Raw genomic sequence first — 17,087 nt, 5'->3', positions numbered from 1 at the left:
TGCACATGTTTTATAATTATAGACTTGCTAAAATATTTTGTATAGGCTTTAGGTGTATTTGTATATATGTTTTGACGTATTTAAATTATAATTTTTGTATTACTGCAACAATGTCTCCAGAAAAGGACCATTTAATCATTAATATATTATGACACTGTGTTCTTACATTACTTATTATTCTCTTTGAACTTTGATTTTAAAACATCTTTAAAAATACTGTTTAATATACCAAAAAGTAGAGAGAAAATGAAATTTGCATAATCCACTTCACTTTGAATGTATATTTCCATATGCTCATACAAATACATTAATATCCATACATATATGCTTTATTGATACATTGTTTAAACGCATGCTATTGGTAGGTGCTATATCATAAGCGTATTCATGTTTTATTTCGAGTACATAAAGTTCTTTTAAATTTCTGCATTTTATTGAATTTCTCTCATGCTTAATTGTTATATCTCTTATTGAAATTAGCTAAATGATTTAGGTGTTTTCTAGATGTGAATTTTTCTTAAATTATATCTATATTATATTTTCCAAGTCATTTGATGAAATATAGTTGAAAATTTTATCAAACATTTTCAAAAATAACAATACTCAAAAACATGTTTTAAATATACAATAATTTATCTAATTTTTTTTAGTAAATACTAAAATGTTCTAAGACATTTAAAATAATTTTAAGGCACTTTGGTAATCAAGTCTTAAAACATAAGACCATATGTCTAGATACACAAAAGTTCAAATACAAAAATCTACTTCAAAGATTGTATGTCTCGAGATATAACCTGCCAACGACTATATTTTTCAGCCATATTTTGAGATATTTTGGCAAGTCTCGAAACCCGAGTTGCAGAAACAATTTTTAAACCTGATATTAACGTTTCTAACAACTAGAATTCATTTTGAACACTATAAATGTCCACAAATTAGCTCCTTAATATAAGTACTCTTCAAAGAAAAAATTGGTCTTATATGGTCGCACAAAAGGCCATATAGTTTGTGAAAAACAAATAGAAAATTTTTTGAAGTATTAGTGACAAATAGCTTATAAGTAGTTATAACAAAACATTATCTAAAAAATCAAAGCCTAAAAAATATGCAGAATCAACCCTTTGCATCATCTTCGTATTTTCTGAGGCCTCACCCACAATCATTTCACATGATCATAAATAAGATAACAATTTACAAAGTGCTGCACTCTGTTATTTTATTAAATTCACAAAGTTACCTGTTGTTATCTGAAACAGCACCGTTTTCTTCATGATCGATTTGTTTTTCAGCGGAGGCAGGTTGAGCAGTGGGGGAGCCATGAATCTGCCATTTCAAATCCGCAGCATAATGTTTTGTGAGCTTAGGGGAAACATGAATTTCTTCAAAACAGAAAATGAACAAGTGCTTTACCATGCCATGAGACTTTAGAGAAGCGGTATCAGTAGCAGGCCTTAGAGACGGATCCAAAGGCCTGTGGAATAGTAAGTGTGCTATGGATCTATCTATAGGGTTTGTGTCAGTTTCTATACCCATAAATCTAGTGCACCTGGAAAACAAAACGAATAAACGCAGCATTTAGAATTACAAGAAAGAATGAGACAAAAGAAGCACACTGTACTCAAGATGTAACTGTTCATAGTTCCTTAGAAATCGATACTTGCCAAGTTCACATCTTATGTGTGATTATCATTAATGTCCAGATTTTCACATCATTTGCCTTACGTGGTCAAACAGTGACAACATCAAAAGTACTAAGAAATTCATATTCAAAGCAACAAAACATACTTGTTTGTTTCTTCGGCCACCAATGAACCACTTGCATCATCATCATCTCTAATGCCATTTTTCGTATCTGTGCAGTTATGCCTTTGTTCAGCACTCCTAGCCAAGCGATACAGACTATCCCGTATGCACAGTTTTGTCCTGATATCCAACTGAAAATTCAAGCAGTTTTAACTCAATCAATTACTGTTTTACCAATTACCTACAAGAGACATGCAAATATGTGCACATCATAAAACCTTTCCATCAGTTATACCTTTTCCATGACTTGTTGAAGCTGCCGAAAACTGGTTGCTTCTAGTGAGACTTCACCCAATATTGAACCTACACAAGAGCTTTCCTGCCTGTTTGAAAAGCCTAATTCTGCTTGCTTCCCTACACCAAATCCTTCAACTTCACTATGACCTTCGTCCTGTTCGGACTGACAGACCTGCTTTTGAACAGTGACTGGATCATAAAATGCAATCTGACTTTCCACTCTTGCCTGGCTGATATTCCTGTTGACTGGGGCTTTTGTATCTTGTTGATGAAATGGCTTTCCCATCTTCTCATTCGTTATAATGTCAGGAACCTCAAGTGAAAGACCCCGAGAGCTCTCTATGGACTGTGCCTGATTCGATGCACAAGATGACTCGTTTGTCGAAGGATGCCCGTTATTTTCAGATTTGGCACTAGTTGGAAATGTTGAAATTTGGTTTGAAGGACCGCTGTTATTGAGATGCATATAGGGAACACTGGCCTGCCCATAGCTTACAGAATCAGGGCCCGTGTTTTGCTTGTGCTGTTGAAATTCCAGTGGGGAAAAGAGTTGACATGATGAATCAGTAAAGGGATAATTCACATCTGCAAACTGCTTGATGTTACCATAATGGTGATAAGAGCCACCATTTTCAAGGAGATGATCTGTTTCTTCTCCAGATGCTCTCAGTTGCTTGGACTGCCTTTTTTGTGGGCTGATCTGTAATTTAACTATACAACTTAGACAACATAGTAAAGATTCCACATGGCAATAATATGTCAAGGGAAAATTTACAATCAACTCTTTCATCTGAAACCAGCTTAAGCATAGATCATAGCATTTATTATCCGACTTTAGATTGAAGATTTATATACATATGAACAAGGACAATAAAAATGGCATAATTCTTGCCGATAGTAGGCTGCAGTTTCCTTCAAAGTACCTTATTAGTAATATTTCTATTTATCATCCTAATTTACTGTAGCTCGAAATTCATCTTCAGAAAGAATAAGTGCCTAAAAGATTTTTGGAGGATGACAACTTCTAGCTGACAAAGTTAGATATTCAGATATTCCTAAACAAAATATAAAATTAAAAAGATCAATAGGGAAAGACAGATAAGTTTAGAAAAAGGAAAGATTTTACTAACCTGCTCAGTGGGTGTCAAGTCATCCTTAATTTCAAATTCTTTATTGAATACATCCAAAGAAGACATGTCAGCAAGACCAGGATTATCACCACTCGTATCAAGGGAACTTATTTTGTCACTTAGAAGTACATTTTTCTTGTAAGAATCAATAGTTGAAGGACCGGTATTGTCTGGCCTGGAAGTTGCACAATGCTCTGGTAAACTATTCAACTTAGCATCAGCCTTCAACACATCTTGAGATCCTTCAGTAGCATGTGAAGATGAAACCCAGCACAAATCATCTTCATTACTGAGACTCCCCAACCCAAACGTTGAATCACAACTTCTGTAAGATCAATATGAAAGGTTAAGTACTGATAAGTACTATGTAAACCAAAATACATGCATGCGTACAAACATGGTGCAGGTACATGTATGTGGATATTTACGGATGTTCAAACATAGATGCTTTTATGTTATACTCAAAGCACAGATCCTACTGAACCTTGGGTTTTACATAGTAAAGCAAAACGAGAAACTTATTAATAATAGGATTTCAAGAACTACCTGAACATCTGGTCAACATCCTCAAAATTTCCAATATCTCCCCAGGCATAACATAGGAGATCGCTGTTTTCTTTGTCTTCATGGTTATTATTAAAAAATCTGAGATCATCATTAGTATCAGACATGTGATTTAGCGGAAAACAGTAGATGTTATTGTCCTCTGTAGCACAGTTGTCAACCAAGACAGGATCTTCAGCACAGAAATCACTGCTAACTGAATCTATATCACCAGTTTTGAGACCCTGGCTGGACATCATTGGATCATCAGAAACCATGCCCGTAACTTCTTTGAGTGAGTCATTATCACCTGAAGTGGGAAATATGCCATCAGAACTGTGAGACCAAGGACATTTTTCCAACATTTTGTTCTTGGTCAAAGTATGAATGCCTTTTTTCTTCTCTCCCAAAATACCATATTTAGCCGTATTATCTGCATTCCTAGCAACTCCATTCACTTCATATTGTGGTTTGGTTCGACCATCCCCTTGAATTTTGAATTGAGCCCCATATTCATCAACAGTATGAGGAACTATATGATCATCGGTAGCACTAGCACCAAATTCATCCCAAACATTATCTTCAAGCTGTAACATCAATTACATAAGTTTAGTCATAATCGGTCATTCTTTGTCAAAGGAAATGAAAATAGAGTAGATGAAATTAAAGATAACTTTAGAAGGATGAATTGAGTTACATCCCTTATCTAGCACAAGGCATTTCATAAAATGGTAATGCAACCAAAAACAAGGTGGTCACTAAGGTGGCTCAAGGCGAATCCGAAGAGCAATCTTCAAAAGAATAGCCATCCAATTATGATCCCACCAGCATAAATACTATAAATATGTATTTTTTTTTATAAAGCAATCATCTCGTGCCTCTGCCTGCGCCCATGCCCTTGCACACTTTCAACCCCAAGGATTTTTACCATTGCACTAGATAACGGCTCTATTGTGTACCAAAAATTGGCATTAGTAAGCAAATCTAACATTGGCATATCAAGTCCTTAAACTGAATAAAATCCTATTTAAAACAACACACCAAGAAGAAGACATTAGTACAAAGGAATTGTTATTCGGTGCAATGATATCAGTCACCTGCAAACAAGCTTAGGTTAAATTATTGAAACAACTTAAACTAAAATAATAAAATCAATCTTGGGGTTAAATTCACTGGCACTTATCAGGATGTCCAGTCTCTAATAAAAGAGCAAAATTGAACAGCCATTCCAAGAACATAATAATGATATATAATATGACATAATGTAACTTGGAAAGAAGAAGGGAATGAGCAAACTAAACCCTGAAATCCTAACTTGCCAACAAAGTCCAACAGGCAACACAAAACCCACAAATCAAGGAAACAACAAGCTTCAGACTGAAGTACTTGAGGTTTTCTTCAGAACAAATCCATCACCCTTAAATACTCAATAGTCCCTCCATTAATATCATAACAAGAGAGGTTCTATTCCATGCTATACAACTTTAAGTTCTATTTACATGAAAAAACTAATGAACGACTGAAAGCAAAACCAATCTCACGTTGAATTATTAAGACGAAATTATAGCATCCTACACTAACTCTTTTATCACTGCAGCACTAGATTACTAGAAATTGGAAATAAACTGAAAAGAAAAAGAAAAGTAAAAGGTAACAAGAAACTTACCTCATACAAAAAGTCAGACATTCCTCCTAGATCCTTATCCACCACTAAACACAAATTCCATCTTTTTATCAGCTGCCAAGTTTATGGAAGACAATTATTTTCCGGTTAAGCTTTCTAACGGGAAAAACAGAACAATTCACAAATTAGAAAAATCCTTATCTAAAACCTAAAACTAAAAGCTATGAATACACATCAAACAAAAATTATATTACTTTTCAGCATGAAAGCACCAAACTCAATCCACATCTTATTTAGCAGTAAACAAATAGTGAAAATTCAGGGTTTTTTTCTTGTGCAAATCATTTTTTTTCTCATCAAACAAACAGCAGAATAATTCTTTAAAACTAAAACCTCAAATCCTGATAACGGCAAAAAATAATATTATAACCGCAAATAGTATCAGATTTAACTTAACTTCTAGTAAATTGCTTATAAAAATTTCAAAATAAAAAACAAAAATTTATGTTCCATTTCAAGCATTTCTCATAAACTAAACAAAAAAAAAAACCAACCTAAATCTAAACAGATCAACTAAAAGAAAAGTTCCGCACAAAAAAAAAAAGCGATATAATAACAAAATCTCACCTGAAACAGACAAATTTCACCGGAAAATCAAATACTCCAAAGAAAAAAAGAACAGATTTTTTTCCAGTAAACGCACAACTTCACCAAAAAACCAAAGCTCCAAAATCCGCAGTACAAAGTGATTCACCAATTAACCGAAACAGCTTTTATTCAAAATATGAGAGATTTCTGGGAGGTTCTAGAGAACAAATAGAGCACTGAATTTTTTTTAAATAATTATGGGGTTTTTTTTTGTGATTAAATATTTTCTTAATTTTTAAAAGGTTAAAACGTGAAGCAAGTTGACTATAAGATAACACGTGGCGAGGATATGAAAAACAACGGCGTAGCTAAAAGGGGTTTGATATCAGAATTAGTGGATGAGAGTTGGGCGATGAGATCCGATCAGTTTCTTTAACATGATTGGTCCACCTCTTTTAGGCTCTCAAAAATCCGACACGTGTCCCAAAATTTTCAAAAACTTGGCGTTTAAACTTTTTAGCGTTACCGAGTGGTGACGGTTTTCATAATTTTTAAAAGGGTAAATTCCATAAATAGTCATCCAACTATAAAAAATTTTATTTTAGGTATTTAAAATAAAAAAATTATAATTTAAGTACTCATGTTATATAATTATGTTATTTTGGTGACTCTCGTTAGCAAGATGATGTGGCAGTTAAAAACAGTATAATAACAAATTTATCTCTCAATTTTACATATTATATTAATTTAGTCATAATTTTAAAAATTAACCCTCAAAATTTATAAATATTCTCAATTTGATCCTAATCCTAAAAATTTTAAATATATATATATAAAAAGTACATAAATATTTTCTTAAAATATACCAACAAATTTAAGATGGAGAAAAATAAATTGACTTATGACTTTGAAGTTTAAATTTATTATAATTCATATGTTTATGCTTTGTAGGTGATGGTCCTTTCGAGTGGATTTGCAGGAGTATATACTGATGCTAATTTTTTACGTTAATTTAAATTTCATTGCAGAACTGGGACCTATGGCCCAGTTTGGGGGGACGGAGAGGGACGGAGGTGCGGGAGGTCCGGTGGAGGAGGGGGAGAGGGATAGGGACAGGGTGGTGGGGGAGCTCCAGTGGGGGAGGAGGAGAGGGATGGGTACGGGGTGGTAGAGGCTTTTTATTTTATTTTATTTTATTTTCTTTTCTTTTCTTTTCTTTTCTTTTCTTTTAATATAATTTAAATTTATTATTATATTTTTTAAATGTTTATGTATTTTTAAATATTTTTTGAATTTTTAAAATAGGATCAAATTGAGAATATTTGTAAATTTTGAGAGTTAATTTTTAAAATAAGACTAAATTGATATAATACGTAAAAGTTGAAGACTAAATTTGTTATTATATTATTTTTAACAGCAGTGACTAAAATGACAACAATGTAACGTCGTGCCTAAATAGCAAACTTTTTGTTTTAAATACCTAAAATAAAAATTTTAGATAGTTGGGTGACTAATGTGTAGTTTACCCTTTTAAGTTCTTTTATTATTATTTATTACTTCGCCGCCCTTCCTTTTTAATTAAAAAACTCATTAATTAATTAAAGGTTGCTTTATAGTGGACCCTTTTCCTTTTTATATTTGGAGGAGGGTTTAAGTCTAAGTGGATTTCTCTATTTTTTAAATAATCATAATTCTAAATCCGTTAAATTAGTCTTATATACTAGAGTAAACTATCAAAATAGTTATTTTTGTTTGGTACAGGTTACATTTTAGTCACTTATGTTTGAAATGTTACGTTTTAGTCACTTATGTAGGGGTGTGCATAATTCGGGTAAAACCGAAAAAATTCGGTTAACCGACCGAATTCGGTTAATCGGTCGGTTAACTGAATTTTTTCGGTCGGGGGTCGGTTAATTTTTTTATGATTTTTCAGTTAACGGTTAATTCGGTTCGAAACCGGTCAGTTAACCGAAAATTTTCGGTTAACCGAAAAAATTAATAAATAAAATTATCCAACCAGCCCAAACTCAATTACCCAACCCAATTACCCAACCCAATAAAACTAAAACTAAAGTTTACCCAATTACCCAATCCAATAAAACTAAAACTAAAAGACAACCCAATTTACTTTAATAATTTATAAATTTTTTAAATTTTAAAATAAAAATAAAAAATTCAGGTAATTCGGTATTTTTCAGTAATTCGTTAATTCGGTTAATTCGGTAATTGGGTAATTTTAACCAAAAATAAAAATACATAATTTTGGTTAATTCGTTAATCGACCTTATTAACCGAAAAAATTTCGTTCGGTTAATTTTTTTTAAAAAAATCGGTTCGGTTAACGGTTAAAATTTTGGGAAGGTCGGTTAATTCGGTTATAGTAATTTCGGGTCGATTAACCGGTCGGTTAACTGAATGAACACCCCTGCACTTATGTTATCACGTTGTAACATTTTAGTCATTGAGCCGTTAGTTTACATTAGCAGTTGTAATGATGAATGATGTGTACGTTAAATCATCATTTCAAACAAAATTCTAGGTTAATTTATACAATCGGTCCTCATATTTTTTCGTTTGGAGCAATTTAATTTTTTTCTTTTATGTTTTTTTAACCTTCTTTCTTTTCCATTCTCTTATGTTTCTCCCTTTGTTTTCCTCCCTTCTCCATTTCTTTCAACGTAGTTATTTTATGTTTTATTTTTTTGAACAATTTAATTTTTTCGAGTGAGCGAGCTTGTGGACTAGTTACAAATGGAAAGCATAGAAAACTATGTTAAAAGAAATGAAGAAGGAGGAAAATAGAGGAGAAGCATAAGAGAATGGAAAAAAGTTGGAAGAACATAAAAGAAATTTTTAAATTGTTCAAAATGAAAAAATATAGGGACCAATTGTAGAATTTAACCTAAAAATTTTGTTTGAAATGATGATTTAACGTGCCACATCAACTTACCGTTACACCATTGTCGACAATTAACGACTCGGTGACTAAAATGTTACAACACGATAACGTAAGTGACTAAAACGTAACATTTCAAACATAAGTGACTAAAATGTAACCTAAGGCAAACAAAAGTGACTATTTTGGTAGTTTACCCTATATGCTAACAATAAAAGTTTATTGATTAAATAGATTAATTTTTTTAAAATTTAAGGAAAATAAGTCGTTTTTGAGAGTGCGTGGAAAACGCATCTAGCTATACACTTTTGTTTTTAAGTTATATTTTCTGATTTTTTAATATAATAAGTTTGTTTAGTTAAATAGTTAAATGTTAGTAATTTTATCGTAAGTCCTAGGTTCAATTTGTAATTTTTGTTTCATATTGTTTCAAGCTTTTTTATATTTTTAATTAATAAATATTTTTTTAATTTTTTAATTCATCTTTTAATTAATAAGTCTTTTATTGATAAATTAAATAATAAATATGTAATTATATAATACAAATATATATTTTACATATATCATTATGTTAAAATATTTAAAATTAATAACTCCTTTATATATAATATAAACATCAACTAATTTTTTGATATATTTTTATTTATGTATAATATTTATTTTCTTCACATATATTGTGCGTAAGGTGATTTCTAAAATTATAAAATGTAATAATTATTTCAAATGTCATTATTATTTTTATATGTAAAATATTTCAAATATTTTTTCATCTACATTGTGGGTATGATATTTCAAATATTTTTATATGCGAAATATTTCAATTAATTATTTCAAATATCATTATGTTTATATGTGAAATATTTTAAATATATAATACTAAAATTTACTACACTCATGATATGGATTGAAAAATAAATATTACGCATATAAAAAATTATATTTACTAAAATAATCATATTTTTAATAATTATTTGAATTTATGAATAAAAGAGTTGTTAATTAAAAGATGAATTAAAATAAAATATTTTTGAAAATAATATATTTATTAATTATAAAAACTTGAAACAAAATCACTAACATTTAACTATATGACCAATCAAACTAATTATATTAAAAAAGTTAAAAAAATGCAACTTAAAGGACAAGCGTGTCTAGCTCGGCATACTTTCCTACTCTCTCTTCAAAAACAAATTATTTCCCTAAATATTCAAAAAATCGGCCTATTTAGCCAATAAACTTTTTTTTACATATATGACTAATTTAACCTTCTAAATCATAAATGTCTAAAAATATAACTTATTTATTATTTATAATTTATCCAAATATTATTATCTAAATTTAAATTTAAATTAAATATTATTATCTAAAAGATGTCTAAAATAGCAAATAATTAGACTCAAAATTTCAATTATTATTCGGATATTTAAATCCACAAAAATCTTAATTTGAATCCTATAAAATTCATTATATATATAATCAAAATTATAAGAATTTTGAAATTAGTGGATTTGAAATTCAAATCTATATCATAAATAATGCAAATTTAAATTTAATAATGAATATTCAGGATGCTTATCCGCATCGCACATTCAAGATAGTAATTTTAAAATATGAATCTAAATATTATTTAAATCCACAATTTCATTTGACATCTCAAAATCTAAATTCAAACTTGACATGACTCGATCTAAGAATTTTTATTTATTTATATGTTTTAATTAATTTCTAATTTTTTTTGTTATTTAAGTCAAAGTCTCGAACTCCATAGTAGATTTATCAATCATATATGAATGTACTTTGATTTATCAATAGTTTTAATATATATTTGTAATATAATTTCAAGTTTATTAATAAAATATATACCTAAAAATACATTTAATACAAATGTAAATTTTAAAATTATTATTTAAGTGCAATAACTTAATTTGATGATGATATATTTTCTAATGTAATTGTAAAAATTTAAAATGATTAAAAAAATAACACTAAAAATTAAATTAAATATCAAAATTTTAAATCGTTCTGTCTATATAAATTGATATTGATCGAGTTACACCATTAATTTAGTATTAGTTTAAAGCTGAAACGATATGTACTGATGAACACATTCGATATTAATATCAACAACCATAGACACTTGTTTTTTTTTTTATTGTTACAAATTATTTTGACAGTAGGTAGTTGTATTCCCAACATACTACTACTTGGGAACAACTTAATTATTGTTTGAACCGGACCAAATTGATTAGTGAGATTGGGAATTGATTAAATTTTGTGAAATTATTATTTAAATTTTAAATTAAACTCTAGAGTTACTACTTGGGAATAACTTAATTATTGTTTGAACAGGACCAGGAATTGAATAAATGTTAAATTATTATTTAAATTTTAAATTAAACTCCAAAGTTCAAAATATTTTACTTGACTACTATTAAGTCCTTGTGTCAAAATGTTAGCTTGAATTGAACATAACATGGATTAATTTTAAACACATTTGTACTTAATCGCATGAAAATCTTGAATTGGCATACCCATATTTCAAATTTTATCAACAAGTTTTAAATATGCTATACATTTAACGCTTAAATTAAAATTAAAAATTTGAAAACTCAATTAGAATATTTAAAGACTAAATTAAAATCTGGATTATAGCTCGAGAACCTCTCGTGCAATTAACTTCCAAAAAAGATGGAGTAAACTCAAATGCCGCATTTGTGCTCCTGCATATTATTAAAAATGACATCCACATCTGTGCCCAAGGACCTCTTGGGCAATTAACCCCTAAAAATTAAGTCTATCCTCATGTACATTAGCATCCAATGAGTAAACCATAAAAACCCTAAAATGTCGACATGACATTTAACGCCCAAGCTAGCATTAAGTTGACATTAAATTGGTAGAAGTACATGTTGATATTTTGAGAACTTTGAGAACTTAATTAGAATGTTTAAAAGTCCAAAGACTAATTTAGAATCTGGACTATAATTTGAGCACCACTTGTGCAATTAACCCCCAAAGAATGAACAGTAAACTCTAATGCAGCATCTATCCTCATGCATATTATTCAAAATGGCAGCATTCACATATGAGGAACCATAAAAATCCCCAAGACTTGTAAACAGTGTACAATTTCATACAGTGAGAATTGCAAAGTAAACACAGATATTTGATATGCAATGCATAGAGATAACCAAAAGACAACAGGATAATACAATGTTCAAAATTTAAAGCAACTTTTTGAAGCAAAAATTGCTTTATTTGTTACACTCTTTTCAGAGTGCATGGAAAGACAATTCCATGAACTTTGAGAAGATAAAAACTCTTGCTTTAGTTATAGGCAATGATGAGCCTTTTATGGTTAAATCCAGTAGGACAAAAAAAAAAAAAAAAACAGAACCTTGCTTCTTGCATAGACAAGGAGAATTTACATTACTTCTTCAGAAGCTTCTGAGAGAAAATCCTCTTGGAATATGGGCTGTTGCGCGAGATTGCCTTACGGGACTCGATTGCTTCAATGAGAGAGTTGTGCAGAGGTCCCTGACATAGAAAACAATAACCACAAACATCAACAAAGAAGCCAAAAGAAACCGATGAGAATATTGTAAAATATGAATAAATTAGTAAGAAACCAGAGTGTGTAATTCGGATGAGATGAGAGAGGGTTTTGGTCCAAACAATTTGATCCTAACGTGAGATCATTAAGTTTTCCTTCTCGTATTAGCATGTATTTTCGACCAAAACTATGAGCCATACATGTAGTAGGTATTATATCTGTGCTTTTTGCACCAGACACGAGGGAGAGTGTTTGTTAAGGGATTGGGGGCTTCGTTGATAAAAGGAAAGTAATCGACTTTAGAACCTCAGAAACACGGAGAGCAGTTTGCACAACATAGTTTGCATGCGGATCTTGTAGCAACCGTTCGAAGTGTGTTGCAGAGAGCAATTCACGGATGATTCTTGACCGGCTCTCATCATTTAATACCACGAGGCACTTTTCAACCACATGACTGCTGAACTTTTGCGATGAGAGGTGTACATAGTTCCCTTGAAATTGAGAAACCAAAGTTGAAGTGGCAGATGGGATTTTTAACTCCAAGATAAACTGAACAACATAATTTCTGCAAAATGAAAAACAAAAATCTGCGGTGAACAAGAATGTTTTTAATTTTATATCATAAAAGAAAAGAGTATCTATCATAAACTTCTTTGCAGGATCCACTGATTCCCAATTGGAGAGAATGGACTAACCAGTCTCATGACAATTAAGTATTCCAAAAATACAAAGCTTTCACCATTTCAAAGACTTCTTTTTGCCATTTTTTTCTAACGTTAAGAAGCAAAAGATGACTCCAGTAGACCAAACAAACAGTTTGGGCCACTGGATGTCTAAAAGAAAAGGAAAGAAAGAAGTTATATTTGAATTTCCCAGCATGATCATGTGTATAAGAGGCCATATGTTAAGCAAACTTCATGAAGTTTTCATGTAAGAATTGATAAGAGATCAGTCTCAGAGACCTGGCTGTAAATTCAGCCTTATCAACATTGAAGGACCTAGTGAAGACAAACAGTTATTTTCCAACAGGAACAAGAGAGTAGACAAGTATGAGGATATTCAGCATGTTTCATGCCAGAATTTAATACATAACGCATAACAAGCCATTAATTTACTTCATGCAATGGTCACCACATTCTAGTATCACATAAGAACTAAACACCGAGGGTCTAATACCATCCCCATATGCCAAGAAGATTTTCTGCTTCCGACGCCTTCTGTATTTCCAGTCGACCAAGAAGTTAGGCTATTCAGCAAATTAGAAATTCTTATAATTACATACACATCTATATATCAAGTTATGTACTTTGAGATTTTCTTTTTCTTTTTCCTAGAAAAATTCAAGCTGAGAGCTAAGTCATTGGTAGGACTACATTTCTCTTATAACAAAAGCTCCCCCCCCCCCAACCCCCCCACCCCGAGTGCTGGTTAATAATTAATCAATTATAGACTAATAATAACGTATCAATACTTACCCATATGCATCCTGTGCTAGTAAAAGCCCGTTGGTGGATATTTCTTCAACCAACTTATCTCGATACTCACCAGTTGAATGGCTAATGCATCGTTGCAAAACGCAACAGCCATGCTGATGAGTTGCAATATCAACGCAATACTTTGCAGCAGCTACAAAGATAAACTGGAAAGCGGTTTGAAAATAAAAATGTGAGATATCTATGGAGGAGAGTATTGACTCAGGAAAAAAGCAGAATGATCAAAATTCAACAAGTACTTATGCATTCGTTATCTTAACAGAATTTTAAATAAAACCATCAAGATACATAAAATGCCACCCTAATAAATCAAGTAGTTCGCTGCCAACTGCAACATCAGCACAAAATAGCTAACAGGCAGCATGTCGTATATTGACAGCAAAGATGTGGTTAAACACGGCACTATTTTGCATCAAGTTTACATTACTTTTCTTAGTTCCAAAGAGAAAATAGGTCATTATATGGCTGATTAATTTTCTGCCTGCTTAAACTTAAGACATCTAACCCTTTATCAGAAAAAGAAAAAAGCATACTCTGATATTATAAAAGACGCATCACGTTTCGACTTTGGAGTTCAGACGCCAATTGATGATTAACCAAAGAATACGACATCCACTGAACGGCTCATATGACTTGCAGTTATGAAGCACATGGAATGTGATTAAAGGCTCAATCTATTAGGGACTAAAGGGATACTATCAAATATCATTTACCTCTTGTCCTTATGTAGACCCCGAAAAAAGATGTCATGGTCCATAACTTATACAAAAAAATAAATTTTCATAAGTTAATGCACAACAATTCAGCAGATGGAAGGCTTACCTTGTTATCTTCACTGCTAAGACATTGCAAGCAACGCTGCACGACATGATTTCCATTCAGGTCCTTGATGAGAGATAGAAATCCAGGCTCAAGTGCTGATATAACCAGTGAAATTTGCTGCCTGGTTTTGAGAGTCTCGATCAGCTTTTGAACTACACGAGTGCTGGAAGAATGAAAAACTATGTTAGAACCTGCAGATAAGAATGCATACATACATATATTGCAGGGTGTCAGACATACCCATGAGTGTTGAGAGATATTCTAACAAGTTGCCCTGGTTCTTCAGTAACCATTAACAGAATCTGCATTCTCTGTTCTTCATTACACACTTCCAATAACTTCTGCATGAGGTAATTCCCAAAAGGGTTCATCATAAGTTCAACCACATGATCAATGATCTCCTTAAATATTATTTGCACATCCAGTTGGGAACCCTCATCGAATACCCGTTGTAAGAACCTACAGCCATGTTGGTCTTTTGCAATTAAGTATACGTATCCGCGAGCTTCTGCCAAAGAGCTACACTTTGGTGGCAAAGAGAAATGGCTATATAACTTAGCATTCGTAACATTTCCACAAACGGCTGCAATATGAGACCAACCATCGAGCTGTGACGACAATGACCTTCTTTCTTGACGCTTATTCGCATCAACCTCCTGCAGAGAACCTTTGTTTTGCTCCCTAGAACAACAATCAAGTCCCTTGTTGATCATGTAATTTAAACCCTTTCCTTGGATAATGAAACTATCCTCAGTAGCAAAAGCCTCAAGACCTTCATGTGGGATTCTAGCATTAGAATGTGCTCTAACCATCCCATTGGATGGTGATGGTAGCCCATGATGTAGCAGATTTTCAACACTTACACGAGGGGTTGCTTGAATCAACCTGGGAGAACCATGGACCAAAGCATCATTCACTGAAAGTTTACTCAAAGAAGTGCTTAAATTCAATACAGAATCTCCTTTCTGCCATGGAGATCTCATTGCACCATTCAAACAACTCATTCCCTGGTGAGAACCCAAAGCATCGTTGGAAAATGCCATATTAAACCCACCATTAAAACTCAATGGAACACTCATTGGAACAGTGGGTTGAATTCCCACAAAATCTCTAAAACTGGGATCAACTTTTTCTTGATCGTTGCTAATATACATTTTACTACGGTTTCTACAAAGACCCAATTCACCAATCAAGCCACCCTCACTGCCACCCTTGTTCCTAACAGCTGAATCCATCAGCAGTGCATTAGGCAAGTGTGGCTTAAGGTCCTCTAATGCCGGTGGAGTTGGTGATCCATTTTCAGACAAAGACTGCTGTCCATCATTAGAAAACAGACTCGAGGAAGAACCATCTGAGTGTAAAGAGAAACCGCTTACAGGAGAAACACATGTATGCTTATGATAATGACTTGATGTACCATCATACATAAGACCATACATGCCATGAAATGACCCATTCACATGATGATGAATATTATTATCATCATGTTTTTTTTGCAGATGATGATGATGATGATGATGTGATGTTGCATGAGGGATCTCATCTAACAACATTTCAAACTCCTCATCGTCCTTCATGTTTCCTCTATCTTTCTTCTTCTTCTTCTTCACCAAAATCTCAGCTATGGCTTCCAACAACAACAAAAAAACAAAAACAAAAACAAAAAATCAAAATACCCACATCAGATACAAATCGAAAAAGACTTAAATAACATATACCCAGAATCAATTACCACTTCTTATCGTCCGGGTTTTGCTCAGATTTCGAAAAAAAAAGAAAAAATTGGGGTTGGTTTTCTTTGAGTGAAGAACAATATGAATTACACGAATTGCAGTTTCAGTGATATGAAAAATGAATTTAATTTTTGGGTTTTCTCTTTGTTTGAAGAGTTGGTGAAGCATGCAAAGATTGAAGGAGACCACATCACATACGGTTACTTTTTAAGAACCGTAGAAATTTATATACATACACTCTCCCTTTCTACTCTCTTCACGCCATTAAAGCTGGGGCTATGGAGAAGAACCAAAACAAACTCTATTTATATTTTGCTCCCACACCCTCTCAACAGTTATAAATATAATGTTTACTGTATATTAAATAATAAAACGGTGAAATTATGGTTTTAGTCCTTGTACTATATTCAAGGGATAAGACAACATTTAGCCCCAAGCTTTACAACTTTTTTCAACTTAATCCCTAAATTTTTTTTGTCCACATTAGTTTTGGAACTTGCAACTTTTCTTAATTTAGATCTATGTGATAACATGATATTTTTCAAAACTTGGAAAAGTTGTTAATTGTTAGACTAATATGGACAAAAAAAAATCAAAGACTAAATTGTGAGAAGTTGTTGAGCTCATGGACTAAATATTGCTTTATTGCTAATTCAACTTAGGGA

General features: G+C 32.0%; 2 protein-coding genes across 8 annotated transcripts; both read right to left on the bottom strand.

The window, feature by feature from the left end:
* Window positions 1-925: 925 nt before the first annotated feature.
* LOC105782883 (protein LNK1) lies at window positions 926-6,197 on the bottom strand. 5 transcript variants are annotated; one of them, XM_012607950.2, is made up of 8 exons: window positions 5,965-6,197; window positions 5,380-5,493; window positions 3,717-4,300; window positions 3,171-3,495; window positions 2,039-2,740; window positions 1,786-1,934; window positions 1,411-1,546; window positions 926-1,323 (listed from the first exon to the last, which is right to left on the bottom strand). In XM_012607950.2, exons 2-8 carry the CDS (start codon window positions 5,398-5,400, stop codon window positions 1,234-1,236), a joined length of 2,007 nt encoding a protein of 668 aa, XP_012463404.1. In that variant the 5' UTR covers window positions 5,401-5,493; window positions 5,965-6,197; the 3' UTR covers window positions 926-1,233. The 5 variants fall into 5 exon arrangements, with proteins under 5 accessions (XP_012463404.1, XP_052482325.1, XP_012463403.1 ...); XM_052626365.1 differs by having other exon boundaries at window positions 3,717-4,661; window positions 5,380-5,451; XM_012607949.2 differs by having other exon boundaries at window positions 5,380-5,451.
* A 5,789-nt stretch (window positions 6,198-11,986) lies between these two features.
* Window positions 11,987-16,705, bottom strand: LOC105783755 (uncharacterized). 3 transcript variants are annotated; one of them, XM_012609390.2, is made up of 6 exons: window positions 16,422-16,705; window positions 14,930-16,316; window positions 14,690-14,852; window positions 13,850-14,013; window positions 12,681-12,939; window positions 11,987-12,358 (listed from the first exon to the last, which is right to left on the bottom strand). In XM_012609390.2, the coding sequence occupies exons 1-6, from the start codon at window positions 16,588-16,590 to the stop codon at window positions 12,251-12,253; spliced, it is 2,250 nt and encodes a 749-aa protein (XP_012464844.1). In that variant the 5' UTR covers window positions 16,591-16,705; the 3' UTR covers window positions 11,987-12,250. The 3 variants fall into 3 exon arrangements, 2 of the variants coding, with proteins under 2 accessions (XP_012464844.1, XP_012464845.1); XM_012609391.2 differs by having other exon boundaries at window positions 14,930-16,310; XR_008192561.1 differs by having other exon boundaries at window positions 12,243-12,358; window positions 12,451-12,939.
* Between the last annotated feature and the right edge of the window lie 382 nt (window positions 16,706-17,087).

Source organism: Gossypium raimondii, chromosome 13 (assembly GCF_025698545.1).
Source record: "Gossypium raimondii isolate GPD5lz chromosome 13, ASM2569854v1, whole genome shotgun sequence".
Lineage (NCBI taxonomy): Eukaryota > Viridiplantae > Streptophyta > Magnoliopsida > Malvales > Malvaceae > Gossypium > Gossypium raimondii.
The sequence above is the reverse complement of the archived record's forward strand: the minus strand, read 5'-3'. Positions and strand labels throughout refer to the sequence as shown.

Bases quoted from the DNA above. Each gene is read 5' to 3' on its own strand.
- LOC105782883 (XM_012607950.2), bottom strand. From the start codon at position 5,400: ATGTCTGACTTTTTGTATGAG. The intron at 4,301-5,379 runs GTAAGTTTCTTG...TTGATGTTACAG, and splicing joins TGTCTGACTTTTTGTATGAG to CTTGAAGATAATGTTTGGGA. The intron at 1,935-2,038 runs GTATAACTGATG...TTGAATTTTCAG, and splicing joins TTCAACAAGTCATGGAAAAG to TTGGATATCAGGACAAAACT.
- LOC105783755 (XM_012609390.2), bottom strand. From the start codon at position 16,590: ATGCTTCACCAACTCTTCAAACAAAGAGAAAACCCAAAAATTAAATTC. The intron at 16,317-16,421 runs GTAATTGATTCT...TGTTGTTGGAAG, and splicing joins AACCCGGACGATAAGAAGTG to CCATAGCTGAGATTTTGGTG. The intron at 14,853-14,929 runs GTATGTCTGACA...TCATTCTTCCAG, and splicing joins ATATCTCTCAACACTCATGG to CACTCGTGTAGTTCAAAAGC.